We start from the raw sequence: 27,736 nt of genomic DNA on the forward strand, positions 1-27,736 counted from the left end.
TAGCAGTAGAGAAAATACCTTTAAAATAAGAGTAAGACAATACATATACATGCATACTACTAATATACTAATACCTACATAATTATATACAATACTATAAATTCTTGCTAAAAGTGATAACCAGTAAAACGGACAGAAACAATGAGGAAGGGACAGTCTTTTAAATGGGATTTGAAAATAGCAAGGGATTGAGCGCGTTTTAGTTCGACAGGAAGTGAGTTCCATAACCAAACAGCCCGAAAAGTGAAAGAGCAATTATAAAATTTTGAGGAGGAAGGAGGGACAGAAAGAAGCAAATTTTGTGAGGATCTGGTGAAATTTAAATAAGTAAAGCGCTCTTTTAGGTAACGGGGAGGGATTAAAGAGTAATGTATTCTTTTTAAAGAAGACAAAGAATATGAAAATTACGACGATAACGGATTGGAAGCCACTTGAGTTACACGCGAAAATGAGAAACGTGGTCAAATTTACGCAATCCAAATATAAACCGCATGCGACAATTATTATAAAACAATATATTTAAAAAATGTGAGTCTCCATACAAGGAACTCATTATGTAGGGTAATAATGATCGCCATCATGTATATCTCACTTCCGGTCAAGATTTCGATCGGGCAACCGGCCAATTCGGTTTCAGCTGGGTCAAATTAGGTAAAAAACCCGATTGCCAAAAATGCCACGTGCCAGTCGACATGGTTTTTTTTTTAAATATGACCTTACTAATATAGATTGCCAATTGTGACGAACGGCCAGGGCCAACAATCGAAGCCTGCACTAAGCATACTCTGACATACGGCCGGTTTTATTTAATTAACCCGATAATCGTTATAGGCAATGGACTGTAAAAAATAATGATTAATCGACAGGCAAAGCTAGCCAACTATTTGACGTCAAGAAATAATGGCAGTAAGGCTAATAATCATGATATGAGGCTTGAAATTAGTAATTGGGAAACAAGAAGGTTTCATAGTCGGAGGTGCTTATGTTGGTTCTATTAAAGATTTCCCTCATGTCGCTGCTTTGTCGATGATTACCAGTGTCGAAGAAGATGACAATTTTCATTGTGGATCGTCCATATTGAACGAACAGATTTTGTTAACTGCTGCCCACTGTCTTGATGACGTCGTGAAAGTAACAGCATTTGTGGGAAGCGTAGACTGGACGAGGGGAAAATTACACCGCATTGACCGCTACCAGCGGCACAAACAATGGGATCTAAAAACTATCATTAATGACATAGCCTTAGTTAGGCTAAAGAAATCCTTGTCACTCGGGAAGACAGTGCAGAGAGTGATATTAATGAAGAAACCGCTCAAAGCAAAAATAGCGGACTTGGCAGGTTGGGGCGCAAGTGACGTACGTTTCCCTTCTGACACATGTTACATTTGGGAGAACACTATTTATACTAATTTAATTTTACATACTTAAGAGAATAGAGGACGACCGCTTCTCCTCACAAACCTATTTTCCTTCCTGGATGCTGGACGATGGAAAACATTTCTACACAATTTATTGTCTACTGGCCATAGCTATGCACCATCGTTTATCTTTTTTTATTTAAATAAAAATATACATAATAATGTAAAAATATTTCCTAAAATGATAATATTCAGAGAGGAAAATGTGTGCCCATTTTCGCCTGAATGGAGAATCGGCCATCCACTGTAGCGAAAACTAAAACGTGACTTTAAACATAATTTACGCATTTCATTTCATTTATTTATATCTTTAACAATAATATATTGTGTTAGAAAACTTACGAACTAATTACATACTTATAATTTAATTAAACTAAGTAGTGAGTGGACATGTCAGCAAATAAATAAATTTTCTTTAAACAATTAATTCATAAGTGAAATGTAAAAATGAAATAAAATAATGGAAAAATAAAATAATAAGTTAAAAATTCAAAATTCACATCACATCTAGATAGATAGATAAATACCCACAATATACATGATATTGGCGTCAGAACAAACAAAAAAAGATGTAAAACAAAAATATAAATACTTAATTGAATAAAAAAATTGAACATAATGAATACGCCATGTGTCGGTGTCGTGGCACAGAAAAGGCGCTGATTTAGCATGATGATGCGGCAAGCCACATCGCTGGTATTCTGCCAGTAGGTACATCACACAAAAATTTCTAGGGGGTATTGCATGAATTTTCTTAGTTTTATAAATAATGTTGACCCTGCTAATAAGAAATATTTGAATTAAAAGGGTGTCTAATGCTTCATATAATTATAAAAAAAAATCATACATTTGTCATGGAATATTATTATATGTTATAATGTAATTATTAATTTACGTTTTTTTTTGTTATATTGTGATTTCATCTAAACTTTCATTGATATAATGTAATATAATTTTTAAGTAGTATATGGGCATGTATTATAGTGACTTTTATTATATTATATTTTTGTATATCGTAATACTTTATACAATTTTATCACGTATAAATACATATATTTTATAACTTCTTTTGTCATATTTAATTTAATGATAACTTAACGTTTTACATAATTTTTATAACAAGCAGTACGAAGGCCGTATAATTAAGTCCAGATTAACCTAACCTATTTTTTCAAGGTTTTTAATTCTGCGGGGGCCGCCGTTTAAGTGCTAGGTATTTTATTCTACGGAGGGTTGAAGTTCTAACCTAACCTAAGCCTCCTTTTCTCTTTCTAGCTGTAGATCATATTTTATATGAGAAAAACTAAAAACATAATTTCATCTCATACAAAAGCTCCACTCTGTCACGTTTTTTGGGACAAAAATTAATTCACAGCAAGTTGGAAATGATTTGCGCAATCCCAGGAGGTGTACATAAATTTTTTTTCTCTTCCCTGGTGCAAGACTACCGTGATACTTAACCTGTCGGTAGTGCCAGCAGCTGACTGGACACGTTTATTACATCGGTTGTACGAGTATATTGACCGGATTATATCCGCATACTTCCCTGGCACACCTTTATATTTCAGAGCCCACTACAAAACCTCTCGAGGTACTCGATCGTAAGCCTTTTCGAGGTCTTTCAGGTTTTTTAGCATGTTTGTATTGTTCACACTATTGGCGAAGTGCAAAAATAGCGTCCTTTATAAGTCTATTTGATCCTGGGGTTATATTTTCAAATAGGCATAAGAAATTCGGTTTCTACGCAGTAACCTATTTCTATTTAATAATATACCCACCTATTTCCATTATGAAATGAAATGCCATGTCGTGGCACGTCAAAAACGGCCATAACGGGTTAGAGACGTGCCTGGATTAATTTATGCCACCCATAAACTGGCATAATTACCGACCCCGCTGACTTCTGATAGAACTGATAACGCTAACTAACCTCGTTGCCCTGTTGTCAACAGTACCCCTAGTGTAAATATTTTCGACAGCGAAACGTTACGTACGCGTTTGCGTTAAGTGTCATTTTGTATGAGATTTTTGACTTTCCAAAACGTCCCGCTTGGCGCGCTGTTCAAAAACCCATACAAAATGAGACTTAACGCAAACGCGTACGTCACGTTTCGCTATCGACAAAATTTACACTAGGGGCACTGAAAGCTTATGTGTGTGCTCACTTCGATATAGGGTGACTTCTATAGTTATTGGCCACTCTTAGAGGGAAGAATAGCTTTGCGATCCTAACGAAATAACGGTACTTTTCTATGAAATTCCACTTCGAGAGAAAACGTTATCCACTAACTAAATCTTGACAAATTTACGTCCACGGTATAAACCCAAACTGATTTTGTGTTATACCACTCTCATCTCTCAGTTGTCTCTCTATTACTTTTTCCCATACTTCATACTATGAGATATGAGCTTTATTCCTCTATGATTGTCGCACTTTTGTACATCCCCATTATTTTTAAAAATGGGCACCAGAAAACTATCGCACAAATCCTCGGAAATGATTTCTTGGTACCTACAACAACTTCCATCCATCACCCACTTACATCCATCCTCACGCAATAACTTCCATACCTCTCCTAGTATATCATCTGGTCCTACGGATTTTCGATTTACCATACTTATGCCTTACGTTCTTACTTCATCCATACATATTTCTCTCACTGCACTCATACTTGTCGGCCTGTGTTGTAGTACTAAAGTTGTGTTCCAATCATTTTCCTTGCAAAGTAGCCTTTTCAACGTTAATTTATTGCTTCCTCTTTCGTAATCACCTTTCCTGCATTATCAATATTATCATCATCATTCTGACAACTCGGAAATTTATTGATTTATTTGCAAACGTTACTGAATGACGTGCCCGACACATCCCCCCAAACAGCCCCCTCGAGTGCGATGTATGAATGAATATATTTATAAACTGTTCAAATTAACACACTTTTCATTCTTAGATAGAGGACTCCAATCAAAAAAAACTACTTAAACACATAAAACAAAAACTAACGACTCTTATAGAGTGCAGAAAAGTCTTGCCCATGGCACCCAACGGAACCATTTGCGGCGGCGAGAAAAAAGCCAAGAAAAATATCGCTTCTCGGTACGTCACTAATAATATTTAAAGTCCTTAAATTTAGTATCAACATACGGTCAACTGATTAACTAGTGACACTTGGTGTTGGCTAATGCTCGCTTTTTGTAATACGAGCGAATGCGACATAATTCATCCCAACCAACTGCTACTGGTCATTCGAATAGCCCTTGCCGTATGTTTTTAGCATTTTCTTAAGTAGTCTAATATTTATTAATAAACAGAAAAATGTTAACATAAATATGAATTCGAGTCTAGGTACATTTTTATTTTACGATTAATAACATTTTATAAAAATATGCAAATTAAAATAGGGTTTCCCTGGTGGCAATAGAATGAGTACATATATACCAGCAGCATTTCTCCGCTGTATTGCAATGCCAATGCATTGAGTAAGGACACCGCTAAAACTTAAGCCATCCAATATAACTTTTTGAACAAACCATGATCGACCCAGCGCAGCGTCGAAAAGGTTCTCGACGCCGAATGGAAGGAAGTTCTATTCCCATAGTTTTATATTACGAAATTTTCCTAGATCAGGATAGCGTACTTAGTAATTAAATGTTCTAATTACCAGGACAGCGTAATTTTTTACTAACTTTTTTTCGACAGTGGAGATTCCGGCAGTGGACTCTTAGTTAACAAAAGTATCATTATCGGGATAACCTCCTTTGCAGACTTCGAATTTCCGCACACTCTGATAGCCTACACGGACGTATCATACTTCTTTGATTGGATTTTGATCCAATCAAGACGATTAGCATGCTCACCATAAAGAAGAAGAAGAAATCTATGGATGGATTTATTTATAGTATTATTAAATAAAATGAAGTAAAAAAAAATGCTATTTATATTATACCTTGCCGATCTGTAGATCAATATTGATTGTTACATCAAGCAAATATGTATAAGGGAACATATATATAAAGACTTTCATCTGTCAGCTGTTGTTGAAGTGAGAATTTATTCATAGAAGACATTTGTCGATACATTCGCCGAGTTTTCCAATATTCTTATTCAGCAGAATTACCTATTCGGTTAAAGTGCCGAATATTCTGTAAATATTTTTTATTATGTTTGTCTCGTTGCTACACAGTTAAAGCTCCTTCAGAACTTTTTTAGTACCTATATAGTTGTGCCGTTCTCGAGAATGTTCTCCGTTTACTATAGGGAATGTTTTCGCACGAGAACACAACTATAAGTACCTACTGCAAGAGACGTGTTGTATCCATAGCATGTTGTGATTATATATTTGGAGTATTGAAAATTTGTTCTAGAGACTAATAACATGTTAGTTTCTAGGGAATGGCCTAGGAATCGATTTATCTTTAGCTGCTAATGTAATTGAAGCGTTTTTTAACGGTTTATTAGAATGATACAGACGAACCGAATAACTCGGCCGAATATTCGTTTACAATACACTCCACATTCGGCCCATCTTAGTTCTTAGGATCTTTTGATTTTAACGGGGAATTACTGTGAAGACGATTATTGTTGTTGTTGGGTCAAAAATCGGTATTGGTAGTAAAAAAAAAAAAAAATGTCGGAATGGTCATAAGTAATATGCCATATTCTCTAAAAGGCCACCTTGCCTAGATACAACACTTTTTTTTTAAACTAAAAAAAATGTTTACACTATACTCAGATGTTTCGCTTTACGAATAATGTGTAATTGCATAGTACGTTTTTTGTGCCGTTCGAAAACCGTAATTTTTCTTGTAGTATTTGTCCGCATTGGTTTTTGTTACTCGGGAGGATATTGAGTAAATTTTGTACAAACCATATGCATTACGTCGAGCTCCTAGGACGAAATGTGTACCTTATTAAAACACTAATTAAACACATGCGTAATTATTAAATACAAATATAGACCAAAAAAACGGCAAAGTAAATTTGTGTTCCTTAATTAACAATACAGTCTAAAGACTGATAAAGATAGGATAAATAATTATAAATATTTGTGTGATAAACGTATTTTTCCTGATTTATAACTCTCATACATAAACACAAGAAATCAGGAATAGGTATACAATCTATACCTAATATGTATACTGTATATCTATATGTTCATAAAAGTAAGAAACGTAAATGGCTGGAAATATTATGAGAGCTGTAGAAAGCAATTTTCAAGAAAGTTGGCAATTTACTCATATTGCTAAAAAAAGTTCAAAAACTTGCCCTGCTCCCGCCCTCCTCTAAGATTCTCACTTTTGGTTGTTTTGCACGTAGTAACTAAAAAACCCTGTATAGTCTGCCTATAGTAACGAACTCCCAACAATTGAACCCTACTCTGACATACTCTTGGGCGATTTTTTTTTAATTCTCCCAATAATTAATCGACAATCAAAGCTACACAACCATTTTGCGTCACGAAATCATGGCAATAAGACTAATAACCATGATGTGCTTGAAATTAGTAATAGGGAAACAAGAAGGTTTCATAGTCGGAGGTGCATATGTTGATTCTGTTAAAGATTTCCCTCATGTCGCTGCTTTGTCATTGCAAGGGCACTACCTACCTTTTCTTGAAGCACTTCGTCGTTTTTTGAAGCTAGAGCAATGAGTTTTTCAACACATCATTAATATCTGTGTCGGACTGTTTTACCTTTTCTGATATTTTTGTTTCTTAATGCGCTAGTGCACCTCAGATATTTGCAACAACGGCCTAATTTACTATGCCGCAAAGAGAATCATAGTCTTCAAAACTGACATTAATTAGCCTAAATAGGAAAACAGTCCGACACAGATAATATAAAAACCTCAAAATTTTGTTACATTTGAATAAGTTTTGGAGGAGGAAACAGTCGAGTACGAAACATCAGAATTTTTCGCCTAACCTGGCGTTGTCCTCATCGCACTAGTTTTAGGAGCCGCGTCTGTTGGTGCGACGGATATATTCACCTAAAACATTTAAATCTCAGCTCCCGTATCCTCTTACTCCGTTGGGACGTATGACAAAAACATAATTAAGCTACTAAAATCATAGTTCTTCCTGTAAGTAACCGGCATAAAAGTACTGAACGAAATCAATAAATTGCGGTCCAGAGAAAAACAAAATAAAAATAGTTTATATACCAAAAAGTGTACAGGATTTTCTAACGTATTACCGCCACACTAGGCTAGGCCTGTCACATGGTAATTAAAATTTACAATCACTCATTATCCGAATGGAATGCTTTCTTTTCTAGGTTAACGTTCTCAAGTTATTTGGGTCCCCCATTTCATAGCAACATTATTACTTGTTATTTAATGCTCGGAGCTTAAGTACTAAACCCCTTATTCATAAACGTCTACTAAAGTTGACAAGCCGCTAATAATCGTTTGTCGCTTTCCGACATATTGGTATGATGGAAAGGGACAAACGATTATTAGCGGCTTGTCAACTTTAGTAGACGTTTATGAATAAGGGGGTAAGATATCACTATGTACTACTAAAACGGGAATAAATACGCATACTGGTAATTTAAACACAGGGCCAAGAGACCGGAAAATACTGGTACCGGGTCTTCAGTGACGGTTCTTTCAACACTTTAAAATTCCCGGGAATTTATTAATATCCCGGGAGCATGCTCAACCCGCTCCCCTCTAAGATAATATATGATCTTTTGCTTGTTCTGCACGCAATATCTAAAAAAAAACCTTTATAATCTGCCTATTGTGACGAACGGCTATCAATGGAACCCTACACTCTTGGCTGTATTTTTTTAATTTATCCCCACGATCGTTATAAGCAATGATCTGTGAAAAACATCGATTAATCGATAAGCAAAGCTGGACAACTATTTTACGTCAAGAAATAATGGCAGTACGACTATTAATTGTAATATGTGGCTTGAAATTAGTTATTGGAAAACAAGAAGGTTTCATAGTCGGAGGTGATTATGTTCAATCTGTTACAGACTACCCTCATGTCGCTCTTTTGTCGATAGTTAAAAATGACGGTTCTGAAAGTTTTTGTGGATCGTCCATATTGAACCAAATCATTTTATTAACTGTTGCTCACTGTTTTGATGACGTCGTGAGAGCAACAGCACTTGCGGGAAGCTTAGATAGGAAGAAGGGAAAACTATACCGCATTGACCGCTACCGGCAGCACAAACAATGGCAAATTAAAAATGTCATTAATGACATAGCCTTAGTCAGGCTGAAAATACCGTTGTCATTCGGAAAGACAGTGAAGAGAGTGATAGTAATGAAGAACCCGCCAAAAGCAATAATAGCAGAAGTGGCTGGTTGGGGCGCAACTGACGTACGTCACCTCATACATGTTAAATATCATATGGAACACTATGCTGCATGCTGGTTCGATTTCACATACTTACTTAAAAGGATAGTGGACGAACGCTTGATTATTTCCATACAAACGTATTCCCTATTTTTCTTCTTAGATATTAACTTAGTGCAAAACATTTCTACATAACTTATTGTGTATTGACCATAGCTATAATTCCTGTTTGTTTAACTCGTTTCGACTAATTATTATTATTATAAAGAATTGTAGCGCAAAACTAATACCATAATCATTTTTTAAAGTCCTAACTATAAGACATGGCTAATATACATCAAATCATATTATATATATATATATATATATTACTTTGTTATTATTGGTTATCAATTACACACTTTTCTTTCCTAGGAAGATTACTTGAGTGAAACAAATCTACTTAAGCATACAAAACAGAAGCTATGGAGTAATAAAGAATGCAGGGAAGTCTTGCCCAAAGCGCCCCAAGGAACTATTTGTGGCGGTGAAAGAAGATCAAAGAAAGATTTCGCTTCTAAGTATGTCACCAATCATATTTATGTCAATTTTTTATTATATTAAGGCAGTATGCACGTAGTATGTCATTTGATAGAACATCGCTTTAGCAATTGAAATTCGTTTCTCGATTTATTACCAAAATACTAGGTTTGTAAGTTTTGACAGGTTTTGCTAATATAATAATGTTTTCGTTGTCAATAATGAACAATTAGTGACATTTTTTGCTCGCTATTAATAAGAGCGTATAGAACCATAGATAATTCAATTGCTACCGATGATAAATAGTCCATGACTAGTATAATCAAATTTGAGTGCATTTGAAATTTATAATAAAAATCGTTACATTAAGGCGAAGGGTAGGGCAACCTCTTTCCATACAAACTTTGTGCGCGTTTTTCTTCGCTACAGTTATTATTTTTGATTTTTCTGTTGGCTTGATGTATTATTTTTGTTTGTATTTTTGCATTTTTATTTTTTTTTAATAAAGAAAAATTTCTAGATCAAGTTCTGCGTATATCCAATATATACAAGCAAAAAATGAAATTAAATGCTATAGTGCCAAAATTAACGAATAAAACTTGCACAAGGTTTGTATGGAGAATGCCTTGCCCTACCCTGCGCCTGAACATAAATTCGTGTCGAAAAACTCGTAATAAATACTTATATGTGTCCCTCCATGGGAACATAAATACTAGCAGCAATTCCCCACTGTATTATATACACTGTATTGTATACACTGTAGTATATCAATGCAATGAGTGAGGAAACTGGCAGCTGTTCACCCACCGGTAGCGATCATCAAATTCTTAAATAGCTCTTTGACGAGGGTGTGAATATGAACGCTCAAGCGCGTAGAAGAAAATACAATTTCCATAGTTTTTTTATTCCGAAAATTATCTAGAACAGGAAAGCGTAATTAGTAGCTAAAACTTGATTAACCATAATTTGTTTTTGGCAGTGGAGATTCTGGTAGTGGCCTCGTTGTCAACAAAAATTTTATTATCGGGCTAGTCTCCTTCAAACTAAACACAGTTTCGCGCAGTCTGGTGGTCTACACGCACGTCCCATACTTCTACGATTGGATTTTCGTCGAATCAAAACGATTAGCATGCTCTGAATAAAGAAGAAGAAAAGTGTGGGTCTGTTTATTTATAGTCTTATTAAATTAAATTAAGTAAAAACATGATAGTTACTTATATTGAACCGTACCAATTCATAATAAATGATTATTAATTTTTAAATACTTTAGTGTAAAATCAGTAAAAAATTAAGTAAAACGTGCTATTTATATTAAATCCATAATGTAATGATAAGATAAGAAGAATTTATTAGAACAAAAAGAACATAAATCATTATACACAAATTAATATATAAAGGAACAGAAAATTGTGCTAGAAGTTCTTCCCTCAGCTTGATGCTACGAAGTGAGTCCCAGCTAGGAATGAACATTAGTTTTTAAATCAAGCAAATGTAAGGTCACAGATTAATAAAGACTGTCACCTGTCACTCTGATGATAGCTGAATAAAAAAAAAAATCGTGGTATATCCACCCTTTTGAAAAGACAAATATAACAATCTGTGTTTATACTGTATATACACAGAGTGTTATATTTGTGTGATACATATATTTTTCCTGATTTCTATGTATAAAAAACGTGACAGTAACATTTTAATGTTTATAAACGTAGAAAAATTGAAATGGTTAGACATATTTTAAAAGGATCTAGAGAACCAATTTCAAGATAATAAAATATTGGCTTAAAAAGTTCAAAAACATTCCCCATCCCGCCCTCTTCTATGGTTCTAACTTTTGCTTCTTAGTCTTTATAGTCTGCATTTTGTGACGAACAGCCAACAATCGAACCCTACACTGAGCAAGGTCTGACATACTTTAGGCCGGTTATATTAATTTAATTCAATAATCGTTATAAGCAATGATCTGTGAAAAACATTGATTAATCGGCAAGCAAAGCTATACCACTATTTGACGTCAACAAGTAATGGCCGTAAGACTATTAATCCTGACATGTGGCTTGAAATTAGTAATCGGGAAACAAGAAGGTTTCATAGTCGGAGGTGCTTATGTTGATTCTGTTAAAGATTACCCTCATGCCGCTTTTTTGACGATAGTTAAAAGTGACTATAGTGGATATTGTGGATCGTCCATATTGAACCAATTGATTTTGTTAACTGCTGCCCACTGTCTTAATGACGTCGTTACAGTAACAGCATTTGCGGGAAGTTTAGATAAAAATAAGGGAAAACTACACCGCGTTGACCGCTACTTGCGGCATAAACAATATGAAGAGAAAAGTTGCAGAAATGACATAGCTTTAGTTAGGCTGAAGAAACCTTTGTCATTCGGGCAGACAGTGAAGAGAGTGATTTTAATGAAGAAACCGCCAAAAGTAAAAGTAGCGGTATTAGCTGGTTGGGGCATAACTGACGTACGTCACTTTTCCTTTCTGATACATGTTGCATAAGGAAGAACAATATTTGGACTGGTTCAATTTCTTGTACAGTCAACAATATCGCTTAGCACCTTTGCATACAAACTTCTATGCAGGGGGGTACTTTTCCTCTACAGCTGACTGTTAATAGGATAGCGGATGACCGCTTCTCCATTAAAACGTACCTACGTTTGGGAACTGGGAACTACCTAGTTCCCAATTTCCATCCTGGATATTAACTTTATGGAAAACATTTCTACGCAATTTATTATGTGACATATCTATGCCCCTTTCTTTGATTTTTTCGATTTTGTATTAATATGTTTTGAGCGAAAAACAAAATTCATAGAAATTTTTAGAAGCGTTAATTCTATGCTTAATATTCATCAAATCACGTAAGAATATTTTCTTCATTGTTAATAATCAGAGAGGAAAAAGGAGAATACGTATGGAGAAGCGGTGGTCGTCCCCTTTAGTCTTTTAACAGCAAAACTTTAGGCATTATTTACACGTCTAAAGGTCTGGCTGTAATTTTCGCACCGTGACAGTGAAGAGAGTTATATTAATGAAGAAACCACCAAAAGTAAAAATAGCGGAAGTGGATAGTTGGGGCCTAACTGACGTACGTCTCCCTTCTGACACATGTAATGCCGGCTATATACACTCATCGAGAGAGCGCGAGAGAAGTCGAGAACGAGTGTGTACATACTGATCCCATCTCGTCTCACTCTTGATCGTCTCGCCCTTCCCGGATTGGGTCGGAGTAGTTCCGAGACTCTCAGCGAGAGGCTCTCGACGAGTGTTGGCCGGTATTAGGCATATATGGGAGAAAGGTATCTCGCAACGACACCATCCAACAGGACCTCAACTGGCGCTCCTTGGAGAAATTCATCCGCCGCTCCGCGCGGGTCATGTACTCATGTACGCCCTCTATAACTTGACCCATTCGCTATACCTTGGAGGTGTGAACCTCCAAGGTATAGCGCCGCACTACACGAGGCCGCTTGAAACCTTCGGGCGAGTGTTGCCCAGGGAGCTGCTACAACTCCAAGTACCACCACCGTAGTGGGCCACACCACCCACTCGGTCAATAGCATCCTGAAACACACACCCAACTCACCTCAGACAACGAAATCATGTAGTCCCCAAAATGTCTACTATAGCCCGGCCCATGATCATGGGACCGCGAACTGACACCGCCTCAGTGACGAAAAGTCAGAAAAGGCCACTACGGCGTCGAAAACTTGTTTGTTTGTGGAAGGCGAGAGATTACATTAATTTCTCGTTTTTAACGAATTTTAAGCGATCATTTTATTTCATTATTAGGCGCCTGCGCTATTGCGCACGTCGCACGTAAAAGCAAGATACATACTCGTATTAGGTATTAAATTAATAGACTACGATCTCGCCTCCAAAAAACGTGCCTAGCGCTATCGCTCAAGGGAGACCTCTGCTACCATATTTAGTAAAATAAAAGTATTTTTTATTTACCGTGCTACTTTCAATCACTTCAGAATATTCTTTTTTAATGTTGCCATTCAGGAAAGCTAAAGCTTCTTTGCTTGTTAAGAATACATTTGAAAAAAAAGGTATGTTTGATTATACGTAGAATGTTCATAAGAATTTAATTAATTGTGTATTTATCTTTATTTTTAAGCTATACGAGTATTAAATTTCAATAGATTCTATGAAAGGGCTGTGTGTATTCCATAATTAATTTTGAAATGGTCCAATAAAACTCTATTTTATCCATCTTTACCCTTCTGAACCCCGAGCAGTTAAATATATTATGTATATTTTTTATAAACGGTTGTCATTTTCACACTTTTCTTTCATAGGAAGTAGACTTCAGAGAAACAAATCTACTTAAGCACACAATACAAAAGCTGTGGACTCTACAAGAGTGCAGAAAAATCTTGTCTATAGCACCCAAAGGAACCATTTGCGGCGGCGAAATAAACGCCAAGAAAAATTTCGCTTCTTAGTACGTCACTTTGTTATATAATGAATAATATAAAAACATATTTTACAGTACATATGGGGCTACTTTATAGCACTAGTGCGAGAAGTAGCATATTACGTTACTGTGTCGAACATTTAAAGGGCCATATGTACTGTAAAACGTTGTACGATACATGTGCGAATAGGTAATTCGCAACTCGTGTCGATTTAAAACACTCCCTTCGGTCGTGTTTTAATTTATCGCCACTCGTTTCGAATTTCCTATTTTTCGCACTTGTATCGTAATGTATTATTACAGTACATATGGTGCTACTTTACCGCACTAGTGCGAAAATTAGCATATTACGTCACTGTGTCGAACATTTAAAGGGCCATATGTACTGTAAAACGTTGTACGATACATGTGCCATTATGTAATTCGCAACTCGTGTCGATTTAAAACACTCTCTTCGGTCGTGTTTTAATTTTTTCGCCACTCGTTTCGAATTTCCTATTTTTCGCATTTGTATCGTAATGTACTATTAGGTCTGCTATTAAAGTCGTGTATCAATTTAATACAAAAAATCGAGATTTCATCAGAATTCAAGGTATCAATTTTCTACAGATTAACCCCCTTATTCATAAACGTGTACTAAAGTTACGATGCCGCTAATCATCGTTTCTCCCTTTCCATCATACTAATACGTCGAAAAGGGACAAACGATGATTAGCGGCATCGTAACTTTAGTACACGTTTATGAATAAGGGGGTTAGTTAATAATATTTTGGTTGTAAACTAGTTACACTGTTTGGATTATGCTCGCTACCTATTTGAATACGAACGACTGGTATATAACCCAATTGCTACTGGTAATTTTAATAGTCCATGTCTTTTACAACAAGATGTGTGTTTTTAGCATTTTTTTGGTAGGTATTTTAATATAAATAAATAAATAAATATTATAGGACATTATTACACAAATTTGAACTATATTTCCTAATTGAAAATTGTTCAATTTATTATCTATTTAATATTGGTAATAATAATAATGTCAACTTACATAACTAGCACAAATAACATAAAAAAAGAAATTAAAATTACAACATATTAATTAAAATACATTAGCTACTCCACATATAAATAAAGTATAAAGTAAAAATACAAAGTTATACAAACACAAAAATCTTAACCTAAACTGAACTAAATCCTAAATCTAACAGACATACAAAAACTATCCGCACAACTCGCCCCGCGCCCCTCCAGATGCAAAGGAGCCCATCACGCTCGCTGCGTTGCCACGTTGAACGGCGATGGACAACCTCTGCATCAAAAACGACCCGGAGCGAGGGTCATGACCACACTCCCGCATGCGTCTGCCCACTTCACCAATAAATGTCTTGGCCTCATCACACCAACAGCCCGTGGTTTCCACGGCAAGAGGGACAAATATGTAGCTCGCCAGCGCTGCGTACTTCGCCCGCTTTCGAACCGACGCCAGCTCAGCTGCTGCTCCCGCCGAACGCATGGTTCGGTTAATATGAGAAACAGCAAAAGTATTAACGCACGTAGCGTCCCACAGCAGACATCTGCCCCTCTCCCACGGGACCAAGGTCAACCCGTCTGGCCTCTTCCCATCAGACCTACTAAGACCCGGCGGCTCCAGCACACAAGGTACATTTGCCGAGACCAATGCCCTCCGGATGATATCATTTAAGGCGTGGTGGCGTGGGTACCTTCCTGCACACCGACAACAACTTAAGGCGTGATGGCCGTCCCTCTCCACCATAGAGCCGCAGATGCATACATGAGGTTCACACACCTCACAGCCCAGGCGAAGAGCCACAGCCACCCGCATCGAGTCATTATCAAGGAGCGTACCTAAATGCGGAGAAGGAAGCGCCTGAAGCCAAGCCCCAGACTCTGGCCTCGACACGGCGTTGAGCCTCGCCCTATCCACTCCCGTCGCATTCTCCATTAAGCCATCGAACGCACGCTTCACCCCTATATCATCCCATGAGCGCTGGCGGTCCAGTCTGTCTGGCACGGGCGTACCCGGATTGAGAGCCGACCAAACCGTCCAAGCATCCGCAGCATAAGGTATGGCTACCTCGTCACCATTCGAAGATAAAATTTGAGTGACAAGGCCGCCAACCGCAGCCGCCGATGCCAAGAAGGCCGGCAGGCTCACATCCCGCGCGCGCCGAACTCCCAGACCACCGGTCCGAACGGGAAGTGAGGCCAGATCCCATTGATTTGAATTAAGGGAGACATTCAGCAATAATTCCACAGACTCCTTTAACACGCCGTCAAAGGAGTCAATATGCGCGGGGTAAAGCCAAGTTGGTACGGTGCGCAAAAAGTACATTAATTTGGGAACGGCAAAACAGACTCGCAACAACAAAAGAGAAACGTGCGCAGAAATGTGCTTTAACCTTTCCCTGGCAGTCAGCAGAAGCTGCCTTCGCACCTCAAATGCCTCCGGAATGGCATCAGGAAAAATGGGCGAGCCAAGAAGATAAAAAGTCTGAGAAGACAGTACCCTAAGCCCGGGGAGAAAACCACAAAATGAAGGTGAAGAAAGCTGAGAATCGGGGCCGCAAGGAAAATATTCGCACTTATTAGAGTTTACCACTAGTCCCAGTTCTCGAAAGCGCGGAAGCAGAGTGATCAGATCCTGCTCCACCACCTCAGGCCTACCCCCGAGGGTACCATCATCTAGGTACCAAATGTTCAACGGGGATTGAAGCACTGAGATCGCCTTATGAATGGCGAGACTGAAGACTAGAGGGCCAAGCGGGTCTCCCTGCTGCGCGCCGACCTGGGAAGAAATGAGGGACCCATTATAAAAAAGATTTGAGGGGGACGCGTACACCTGAAAGAGGAAGGGATACAATGAGGGCACCTTTTCCTTGACCTCGGCTAACAGGACATCACGCTCTATGGTATTGAATGCGTTTTTTATGTCCAGCTTGACGATCACACACTCTTCGTTGCTCGGATCTGATGCAAACGCTCGCGTTGCATGAATGGCGGCCTCACACCCCAAGCTCGTGCCAAACCCAAGCTGAAGAGGACAGAGATAAGTGGCCATTTCTTCTTTAACAGCTCGGCAACCAAGTTTAGCTACCAATCGACGGAAAGTGTTCCCTATTGCAATTGGCCTTATACCCCCATCTTTCTTTGACAATGCGCACAATGAGGCCCCATAAACAAACGGGCAAACCACAGGGTTCAACTGACCACTGAGCAGAAAGTTGCACAGTTTTGTCAAGGATTCCAGTAGCCGCAATCCATTATCACCCGCAGAGCCGGACGTAAGTTCCTGTAGGTGCGCAGGTCGAATGCCGTCCAAGCCAGCGGCAGAACCGCTATTGAAGGAGCCGAGAGCCTGAGCTACGTCCGCTGGGTCTACCGTCAATGCAACAGAGGATCTATCTGGTTCCTGCGGGAAAACTAGCTGTCGTGAAGGGGCCGGGTGCTTAGATTGTAAGGCGACAAGAGTTTCAGGAGACGACGGGGCAATTGCGTCCTCTGACATTAACACCCGTACTGCCCCCCTGAGATCACCCTCGAAAACTTTGGATTCGATCGTTCTAAGTATCGAGTACGAACTGGCAGCCCTTGTGTCTGTCTCTATGACCTCCATACCGTCGATCCCCCACGTGGAATCTATATTCTGCTTGACCTTGGTAGTTAAGCTACCAGCACGTGCCGCATCAGGCACTCGTAGAGCGGAATAAGCAAAAGATAACAATGCTGTCCACTCATTTTCGCCGTTCGCGCTGACACACCTATCGATTAGACCACTCAGTTTACCCGCCGCCAGACTTCGAGCTCCCTTAGGAATATGACGCAACACGTGCACCGACTTCTTAAGGATTGCTAGATCATGCAGCCCCACAACGCCAGGGACGTCCACATTCGCTGGCTGTGGCACCGCTTGCGAGGGTTCGGAGGAACTGGCACGGGGCGAACCCTTGTGCATACGCCCGATGTGCACTTTAAGTCCATGAGCGGTAAATGTTCTTGTTGAACCAGGGCAGTGGGGGCACAAAAAGCATAATGAAGAGGGGTCAGACATGGCTAACAACAAAATTAACACGAAAATAAAAGAACCAAAATATTGCTCTAAGTCTACGAATAACCACTAAATTATTAATAATTTACACACAAATCAAATAACAATAAAAAAACACAAAAAATAGGCAAAAATAAAACTCAAAACATAGAAACATGATAGCTAAATTAAGAAAGTTTAGGTAGGTCGAATCAACAAATACCTATTCCCGATACAAAAAAATATTTAACATATACGGAATGTCGAGAAGAAAAACATTAATTTACATTTAAAAAAGAGTATTCACTAAAATTACATAACAATATTCAATGCAATGTCCAGAAAAATATAAAAACTGAAAAAAACAATACAATTTCAAATAATTGATTATAATAATTAAGAAAAATTACATACTAAGGTCATAAAATAAAGATATTACAGAAGAAAAAAAAATAACACATTGATGTATTAAAAGTTAAAATAAAAACATACTTTTATACGAGTACTATCAAAAAAGCTAAATTGTCCATTAAACTTAATGAATTGAGAATATATATATATATATATTAAAAGACAACTTCAAAACAAAATATAGTAATAAAAAAATAAAAATAAAAAAATAAAAAATAAAAAAAAACAAAATCAGCAGCCACGCCGGGGATCGAACTTACGATAACGAATTCGAGAGTCTTACAAACGTAAGTCCGTTAGCTTAACCATAAAAATGATTCCACCCTCGGAGTAAAAATGTTAGCACCTACAAAAACTTCTTTCCACCATAATTGCTAAATAAAACTGATTTTTCGTCACAACTTGCACTTGCGTTGCTTTTTTCCTTAATTAATTCCTTTTGTATTTCAATATGCTTGATAACATCACTCCACAAGTCCACACGGCACTCGCGAACTTTATTGTTTACATTACACTTGTCACTGTAGCACTGAGAATCAAAATACTCGTCATTTAACTTCTGTACGGACTCTCGTGCCTGGATAACAATAACACAACAAATCTTCGCCCTTCTGTACCATCCTAGGTAGGTTTCAGCCTTATAAATGTAGATATATAATTTCAATCAAAAAAGTTTCACAGAGCCGATGCGCAAGCGTTGACGGCAGCGCCATCGCCATTACACAAATAGACTAAGTCCCACAGTAAGCTCAATAAGGCTTGTGTTGAGGGTACTTAGACAACGATATATATAATATATATATTTTTTATAAATACTTAAATAAATAGAAAACACCCATGACTCAGGAACAAATATCCATGTTCATCACACAAATACATGCCCTTACCAGGATTTGAACCCGGGACCATTAGCTTCGTAGGCAGGGTCACTACCCACTAGGCCAAACCGGACGTCAAAATAAAATCAATAAATATTTATTAATATAATAGCGATGGCGGAACTTAAGACTCTTTTTTCGCAAACAGAGGCGACCGAGCAGTGGAGCACAGGTGGCCTTTTAATAATAGTACATTACTATAGAGGCCGGGAAACGTAGGGTTGGAGGCCAAGTAGATATAGACGGCTGAGCGTAGCGAGCGATGCCGGATAGAGATACGCGGCCGGCAACCCCGTTTCTCGCCGAGATTTGTACAGTGCTTTTCTCAAACTTGCAATTATAACAAAAAATTGTAGTCAATTTGTTTTGTGGCTACCTACTCGGCTCGCCACTCTACCAGCGGTGCCTTACGCGCGTAAGTCCGCGCTATGCGTCACCGCCGTTGCTTAGCAACGAATATGCACAACGGATCACCGTACCAAGCTAACTGAAAAATATTATTTGTTGATGGTTGAATGCTGCAAAAGAAGGTTGCTTTACAGTACGAGGTGTTTAAGGCAGTATGGATTTTTTTTACATATCGTCTTCACTCATCGCACCTGATATGTAGTATTTCCGGACCTAATTTGACGTAAGTCATGTCATCATTTCATAGCAAGTTTGAGAAAATAAATATATTCCGAAAATTACCGCGACCAGGAAAACGTAAGTAATTAGTAAATAAAATATTAGTAACCATTTTTTTTCGACAGTGATGATTCCGGCAGTGGCCTTCTAGTGAACAAAAATATAATTATCGGGCTAGTTTCCTTCAAACTCACAGCAGTTTCCCGCAGTCTAGTGGTCTACACGGACGTCCCATACTTCTACGATTGGATTTTGGTCGAATCAAAACGATTAGCATGCTCTGAATAAAGAAGAAGAAGAAAAGTGTAGGTGTGCTTATTTATAGTCTTATTAAATTAAATTAAGTAAAATCATGCAATTAATATTTAACCTAGCCAATTCATTATAAATCAATATTATTTTTTTAAATATTTTTTTTTTTTTTTTTTTAATAGCCTATTTGTGTGTCCCACTGCTGGGCAAAGGCCTCCCCTCTAGCTTTCCAATCCTCCCTGTGCTGAGCAAGGTCCCGCCAGTCCCGCTGAAACGCATCCAAGTCGTCCCGCCATCTCTTTCTCGGTCTGCCTCTGCCACGACTACACCGGGGATGCCAGCTAGTGGCTATTTTAGCCAGACATGTCCAGCCCAGTCCCACTTAACCCTTAAATTGTTTTTGTCCGTTTAAAATGACGTCCTATAAAGCCAATGTTTACTAAGATTTCCAGGAACTCTCGCGCCGGTGGCGTGATTTGCGCGGTCTAGCGTCTATCTCTTTCACTCTTACGCACATTTATAGGTCTTTCGCTACTCAAAATTAGGAATAATACTCAGTTCAAAAATTGCAATGGTGAAGTGTGTTGACGCTTGTGACAAATATCGTTTATTATGTAAGTATTTTAATGGTTTATGCATGTTTTGTATTAAATTTAGTTAAAATATTAATTACGTTACTGATTAGTGTAATAATTGTGAATAAATAGCAACCATTTCACTCTTATTTTTGTAGTTGCATGTAGGCAGTACAATGAAAAATGTATGGACGCAGATTTGTTTTGCAATTCATTAGGCCTCTTTAAAAGAGCAGTATATTCTTTTCTAAAATAACGGTGAAAAGTTGCAGCAACCTGATAATAGGTACCTGTGATTTAAGTATTTTCTCAGTTCTCTACATATATATATATATATATATAAATTTACGCTTTTGTTATGTACGCTATAAGTTTACACTATTATTATTTTTTCAATTGTACATCGAATAATTTAAAATTAGGAAACTATAGGTCTGTAACGAAATCAATCCATAGCTATTAGCTAAGTTGCTCATATGTTTATTTTAAGACTGTTTGTTTCTCAATAAATTAAAAAAAAAAAAAAAAAAAAAATATGTCACTTCAAACGGACATTGCCAGTATAGTACTAAATATTGTGTGTTTCTTATTTGTCACTTGTAACGGACATTGCCGACATCCGCTAGAATTAGGGGGTTCTCAAAAACGTCACTTATAAAGGACAGTACCAACTTTTAGAGACTAATAATTATGGTGTGTTGCTAACATCCGTTGCATTTTTACAGTAATATGGCGGGGCAACGTTTGAGGTCAAAGAAGATCATAGCTCTTCTACCACCTCCAGAATCTGAAGACTCTGATTTAGAGTCAGATGACGACCAAGAAAGGAGAATTTTAGCCAGACAGTTTTTTAGAGACGACCGCAGCAGCAGATCCTCTTCTCCTAGAAGTGTGTCACCTGGACTGTTTGACCTGCTAGACGTGCTCAGCGACGATGATGAAACAGGGCAAGATACAAGAACATCTGTCAGATCTGAAGACCAGAATAGACCACAAATTCTAGCCCCTGATTCTCCGCTTGACCAGGACGTTCCATCTTTACCAGCATTTACAGTACCAGAAACACCATCAATGACTTCTGTGGATAGCCCATTAACACCAGGTATGAGTAGATCTCCGTTCATAGCCCCCGTGTCGCCAGCAGCAGCACCAAATTCCGTGGGTCGTTTGAGATCAGGTGTAAGGACACGACGTAGACCAGCAGCTACTACTACGGGGTCGTCGCCAATGCTTCCTCCACCCACAGTACCCAATACAAGGAAGCGTAAGATGAAACAATTAGATTTCTGTTTTAAAAAAACTAAATATACAGGCACGGTTGAAGTTGATGCTGATCCCCAGTTCGCAGAGCAATTTGAAGTAAAGTCACCACGCCAATATTTTGAATCATTTTTCACTGAGGATCTCATAAATTTTATAGTGGATATGACGAATCTTTACTCAGTCCAAGAAAGCGGTAAATCTATCTGTGTAACAAAAAAAGAAATTGAAAGTTTCCTGGGTATTGAAATTATTATGGGAATCGTTGATATGCCGGCAGTCGAAGATTATTGGAGTAATGATCTAAGATTCGAACCTATAGCATCTGTCATGTCTCTCAAGCGTTATAGATGTATCAAGCGTTATCTACACTTTTGTGATAACACAAATGTTGACAAAACTGACAATTATCACAAAGTTTCAGCCGTGATCGAACATGTGCGTCAACGATGCCTGCAAATAGAAGAAGAGAGATCATTTGCTATAGACGAAATGATTATTCCTTATAAAGGAAAAAAGGCAGGCAATAGAAAACAGTATAACCCCAAGAAGCCTCACAAGTGGGGGTTTAAATTTCTGGTCCGAGCTGGCAAAACCGGTATGGTCTATGACTTCTTTCCATATGATGGCGCAAACACATTTCGGAATGCTCGGTTTACAGAGTGGGAAGAAGATTACCTTGGTGTTGGGGGTAAAACAGTTGTCCACTTGTGCAAAACCATATCACACCCAGTTTTGTGTACTGTTTATTTTGACAATTGGTTCACTTCTCTGGAATTGATTTACTACTTACGCAACGAAATGGGAATATTATCGTTGGGCACAATAAGAAAAGATCGACTGCGAAATTGTCGTACGACCAGCGACAAAGACATGAAAAAAAAAGGACGAGGATCATACGAAGTACTGTGTGACAATGCAAAAAGATTGGCTGTCACAAAATGGGTTGACAATCAATGCATAAACATAGCCAGTTCGTTTTGTGCTCAAGATCCAGTAACGACAATAGAGAGGTATGACAAGAAGGAGAAAAAAAAAGTTGCCGTGTCCTGTCCAAATGCCATTAAAGTTTATAATGCGCACATGGGAGGAGTTGATATAGCAGACATGTTAACCGCATTATACAGGATCCACATGAAAACGAGGCGATGGTACTTGTCGATATTTTCTCAAACGTTGGATATTTCGTTAAATAACAGCTGGTTGTTGCATCGACGAGACTGCCAGCAACTTGGTGAGAGTAACTTGTCTCTGAAAAAGTTTCGGGTACAAGTTGCTCTGGCACTGATAAAAACTGACGGAAAGTCACAGATCGAACGAGCGCCACTTGCTCCTGGAATTGCTACAATTTCTAGGCCTTTCAAACCACGTCCAGTCAATGAGGCACGTCTTGATTGCTACGATCACTTTGCTGTGTTTACATCCCAAGGCAGATGTCGTCTGTGCAAAACCGGAAAAACTACAGTCATGTGCTCTAAGTGCGATATCCGGCTGTGTTTTACACCTAAAAAGAATTGCTTTCTGTGTTATCATAAGGAAAAATAGTTTATAGTTTTGTTAAGACTTTAACCAAAGAAACTCTTGTTATGTTCATTTACGCAGGCCGTCATATTTTATGTTTACTTGATGTTATTGAATACCTAATGATAATATACCTATTGTAATTTGATCTCAGTAGTAGTGTCAAGTTAATTTTATTATAAAACGTTTTGTTTGTAGAGGATTATTTAAGTTTTTGTTTTTTTTTCCAATGCCGACAGTGTGCAGTTATTGTTGGCAATGTCCGTCTCATGTGACGTATTTAAGTTAGATATGACGTAAGGTGAAGTTGGCACTGTCATTTCTAAGTGACGTTTTAAAAAAAACATTAAAATCTTATTTCCATTTTTTTTTTGTTTTTATTTCCTCTAATCTACCTCAACTGAACCTAAAACTGAAAATTTCGTTAAAAAAAACCTGTGCGATCATAGAGTGAACATTTAAGGGTTAAGCCTGGCGGTCTTCATCCCAACATCGACGACACGGGTTTTGGAGCGAAGCTCTGTGTTCCTCACCCTGTCTGATCTTCGGATACCCAGGATACTCCGCTCCATTGCTCTTTGACAAACCTTGAGCCGTGATTTTTGCGCCTCAGTTAATGACCAGGTTTGGGCACCATAGGTGAGGATGGGTAAGATGCACATGTCGACGAGCTTGCGCTTTAGTGCAATTGGGAGTTTACCTTTCATGAGTTCCTTCATAGACCAAAAGCTCCGCCAGGCGTTTTCGATCCTTCTATCAATCTCCTTGTCCTGGCGATCTGTGAAGGAGACTATCTGGCCTAGATAAGTATACTCGTCGACATATTGCAAAATGTTCCCATCCACCGTCACCCCGTGCTTCTTGCTGTTGGTCATTAACTGGGTTTTAGATTGGTTCATCGTCAGACCAACCTCAAGGCTTGCGTCGCTAAGTTCTTGTAGCATACTCTGCAGTTCAATTGCCGATGTTGAGAAGAGTACGATGTCGTCCGCGAATCGAAGGTTTGTCAACCTCCTATCGCCGACCTCGATACCCTTTGTCTCCCAAGAGGCCGCCAGTTTTTTGAAAACTACCTCCAAGCAGCTGGTGAACAATTTAGGAGAGAGCGGGTCACCCTGCTTTACTCCCTTAAGGATTTTAAATTTAGGACCTGGTGCGTGCAGCTTGATGCTGGCCGTACTATTCTTGTATATCCGTCCAACGAGTTCAACATACGTTTGGTTTATTTGTTGACTACTCAGTGCCGATAAGATGGCTCCATGTGTGACACTATCGAAGGCTTTATTATAGTCAACAAACGCCAAATACAACGGTTGTTTGAACTCGTTGGATTTCTCTACAATTTGATTTAGGGAGTGAAGGTGGTCGATTGTAGAAAAGGAGGGACGGAAACCGGCTTGCTCAGGTGGTTGTTTTTGGTCTAGTAGCGGAGCGATTCTGTTCTGAATGACCTTTATGAATAACTTGTAGATGTGGGATACTAGACTTATTGGTCTATAATTATTTATGTCTGCTTTGTCACCTTTTTTATGTAACAGAATGATATTGGAATGGCAAAAATTATTGGGTATTATTCCTGTGAAAAGTATACTATTGAAAAAATTTGTGATATGCGGCAGAAGAACATGTCGTCCCAGTCTCAATGCTTCCGTCGTAACGCCATCTTCACCGGGGCTTTTTTGGTAAATCATACTTTTTAAGGCATAATTTACTTCATAGCCTGATATTGGAGGTAGCAGGAGTATTCTATATTGTAGTCTTCAAGAGATGAGTCAGAGTATAAGGCTTTATAGAAGCATGTGCAGATTTCTGTGACCTTCTGTCTGTTGCTCTGCCTAACTCCGTTCTCATCTCTTAAGCAAGTGATCCATGATTTCTGCTTTGTCATACCCTCTTTGGCTGCTCTAAGGGATCTTTGAGTCTTTAGAGCTGCTTCTACAAGTTTTGTATTGGCATCTCTCATGTCCCTTCTAATGCTCCGTTTAACTGCTTTGTCCAAAATGTTACGTTGTTCTCTATTGTGTCTGTTCTCTATTAATTGTAATGTTGCGTGTGACAGTTTTCTGGTTTTTGTTTTTTCCTGCTTAATTTTTCTACTTGCTCTCTTTATGCTTTCAAGAATGACTTTGTACTGAGATTCGGCACTCACTTCCGGAACCGAAGAGAGAGCACTGAAACTATGTTTTAGCTCTAGGTTAAACTTATCCATATTTCCTTTTAAATATTTTATTTATTGTAAAAATTTTATTCAATAATCACGTTCAAAAGACAAAATTAATCGGTGAACATACAACCGAATTGAGTACCTCCTCCTTTTGAAATCTTGAAGTCGGTTAATAATTATATAATATTAAACGTAGCACAATATAAGAATAAAATAAGAAGAATAAGAATAAGAATAATATTTATTTCAAGAATTTGGCATTACAAGACCAGCAGTACATTGATCCCCACACTAGGCTCAGCCTGTCACGTGGGAATCTCAGAGAAGTATCGAAATGGTGCGGTTCTCATTTTAACAGAATACATTATTGTTAAAGCTAAATTAAATAAGATTTTTTTAATTATATGACTAACTATCAAACTAAGCACAAAAACAGTTAAAAAGGTCTCAGTAAGTTGTATGTAAGTGAAAGTGTTTATGTGAGGGTATGTGTGTATATATGTGAGTATGTATGTATGAATATGTGCGTGTGTATAACTACGAAATGTGAGAGAAAACAAAATAAAAGAAAAGTAGCTGTAGAAGTTATTCATCTTTCGGGAGCAGACGCAATTGAATATTGTCGTCTACTACAGTCATTTCAAAATATCCTCTGACTCATCATAGTTCCAAGAAAGTAGTAGGGGTTGGATATGCCTTTTTGCTTCAGTTAAGTTACAGTGCCTTATGTCGCAGATTTTTACTAATTTATTGTATAAGTGCGGAAAGAGATAAGCCGAGAATCTCATAGCAAAAGCAGTTTTAACAGGGGGCTTGGGAATTTTGTACACTCTTTTTAGTATCATGTCTTGTAGATTAGGCTGACGACTGACCATATTGTGTACGTAAAGGGAAGCACGCAGTAAAAACAATCTACGAACACTTAAGACGTGCGCTTTAATAAAAAGTTCAGAAGTAGAATACCGTCGGGGGAGTCCTAGGCAGACTTTCAGAACTGCTCTTTGTGCTCGCTCTAAAGTGATTAAAGTTGATTTAGCAGAACCACCCCAAGCGAGTATACAATAACTTAAAATAGACTGACACAGAGCCAAATATACAACTCTAAGCAGGTGAGTATCCGCAACCTCCCGTAAAAGTTTCATAGTGTATATAAGTTTGCGAACCCTACCAGACGTCGCTGAAATATGTTTTTTAAAGTTAAGGTTCTCGTCGACTATAACGCCTAAGTATCTGAGTGAACTGGTTCTATTTATACCGTCACAGGAGCACGCAGAGGTAGGCGGTGTTATGCAAATGTGACTGTGGATTTTAAGACAAGAAAAGGCAGGTGGAGGACATGATGCCGCTGTTTTATGAAATCCGATAAATTTTGATTTGTCAGTGTTAAGGGTTAAAAGATTCTGGTTTAGCCAAGTGGATAGTCGTTGTAACCCTGCTGTAGCCACATCATAGGCGTCCCGCCATGAGTCACCATGAAACACTATGGCTGTGTCATCGGCGTAACATAAAACTTCACTATTTTTAAGGTCTAGCGACATGATGTCGTTGATATATGCAATGAATAACGTAGGACCAAGTATGCTGCCTTGTGGTACGCCGAATATCACAGGCTTCGCAGCACTAGTGACGTTTCCTATTTTAATATGCTGGCTTCTACTCGTAAGATAACTAGAAAACCAATCCAACGATTTTCCACGGATTCCAAAAGCCTCCAGTTTTCTGAGCAGGATGATAAAAAGATAATAATTACGTATTTTGGAGCAAACCCCGGATAGACCGCGGGCCAGGAGCATATTTCATCAGTCGTCGCCTCCCGGCTGATACTCGTACTTTGTCAGATGATAGTTTAGATGCTGTTTTAAACTTAAAAAACCGTCAGCCGGTTCTATCGCGGTGGAATGACCAGTCAAGTGCAAAAATATGTATCGAAAGAATCGTCTCATAAATATGGTACTACGCTCTTATACACTGGAATAAGATGCTATGGGACATATTTTTGAGTAAGATGTGTACACCCATATTTTTACAGTTGACTGACCGTCAGTTGTAAAATGAACATGTAAAAAATATGCGCCTACCACTTTATGTGCGGCAAAGTATGCGTAATGTGTAAACTGCGTACTCCGTTGATGGCTTTTCAGGCGATTACGCCTGATGAAATGCTACATGCAAAGTTCAATGATTTATTTTTGTTATCATAAAAGGTATAACACTTATTTTTTACGTGTTCATGCCCAGCTGATGTTCTTACCATCGCGATATAACCGGCTGACGATTTTTTAAATCAACAACAGCATCTGAACTATCATTTGACAAAGTATTAAACGGGAG

The 27,736-nt window shown here is 38.2% G+C and overlaps 2 protein-coding genes and 1 pseudogene across 3 annotated transcripts; all 3 read left to right on the forward strand.

The window, feature by feature from the left end:
* The first annotated feature begins 112 nt into the window (after positions 1 to 112).
* Positions 113 to 5,938, forward strand: LOC133518067 (trypsin epsilon-like). Of its 2 annotated transcripts, none has more exons than XM_061851638.1 (3): positions 113 to 1,356; positions 4,367 to 4,512; positions 5,116 to 5,938. In XM_061851638.1, the coding sequence occupies exons 1-3, from the start codon at positions 1,027 to 1,029 to the stop codon at positions 5,276 to 5,278; spliced, it is 639 nt and encodes a 212-aa protein (XP_061707622.1). In that variant the 5' UTR covers positions 113 to 1,026; the 3' UTR covers positions 5,279 to 5,938. The 2 variants fall into 2 exon arrangements, with proteins under 2 accessions (XP_061707622.1, XP_061707623.1); XM_061851639.1 differs by having other exon boundaries at positions 5,181 to 5,938.
* Positions 5,939 to 7,444: 1,506 nt separating this feature from the next.
* On the forward strand, positions 7,445 to 10,737 carry LOC133518330 (trypsin eta-like). Its single transcript, XM_061852000.1, has 3 exons — positions 7,445 to 8,752; positions 9,143 to 9,288; positions 10,227 to 10,737. Exons 1-3 carry the CDS (start codon positions 8,237 to 8,239, stop codon positions 10,387 to 10,389), a joined length of 825 nt encoding a protein of 274 aa, XP_061707984.1. The 5' UTR covers positions 7,445 to 8,236; the 3' UTR covers positions 10,390 to 10,737.
* A 449-nt stretch (positions 10,738 to 11,186) lies between these two features.
* On the forward strand, positions 11,187 to 11,966 carry LOC133518237 (hypodermin-A-like; annotated as a pseudogene).
* The last annotated feature ends 15,770 nt before the right edge of the window (positions 11,967 to 27,736 follow it).

Source organism: Cydia pomonella, chromosome 5 (genome assembly GCF_033807575.1).
Source record: "Cydia pomonella isolate Wapato2018A chromosome 5, ilCydPomo1, whole genome shotgun sequence".
Taxonomy (NCBI): Eukaryota; Metazoa; Arthropoda; class Insecta; order Lepidoptera; family Tortricidae; genus Cydia; species Cydia pomonella.

Bases quoted from the DNA above. Each gene is read 5' to 3' on its own strand.
- LOC133518330 (XM_061852000.1), top strand. From the start codon at position 8,237: ATGATCTGTGAAAAACATCGATTAATCGATAAGCAAAGCTGGACAACT. The intron at 8,753-9,142 runs GTACGTCACCTC...TTTCTTTCCTAG, and splicing joins CTGGTTGGGGCGCAACTGAC to GAAGATTACTTGAGTGAAAC. The intron at 9,289-10,226 runs GTATGTCACCAA...TGTTTTTGGCAG, and splicing joins AAGAAAGATTTCGCTTCTAA to TGGAGATTCTGGTAGTGGCC.
- LOC133518067 (XM_061851638.1), top strand. From the start codon at position 1,027: ATGATTACCAGTGTCGAAGAAGATGACAATTTTCATTGTGGATCGTCC. The intron at 1,357-4,366 runs GTACGTTTCCCT...TTTCATTCTTAG, and splicing joins CAGGTTGGGGCGCAAGTGAC to ATAGAGGACTCCAATCAAAA. The intron at 4,513-5,115 runs GTACGTCACTAA...TTTTTTCGACAG, and splicing joins AAGAAAAATATCGCTTCTCG to TGGAGATTCCGGCAGTGGAC.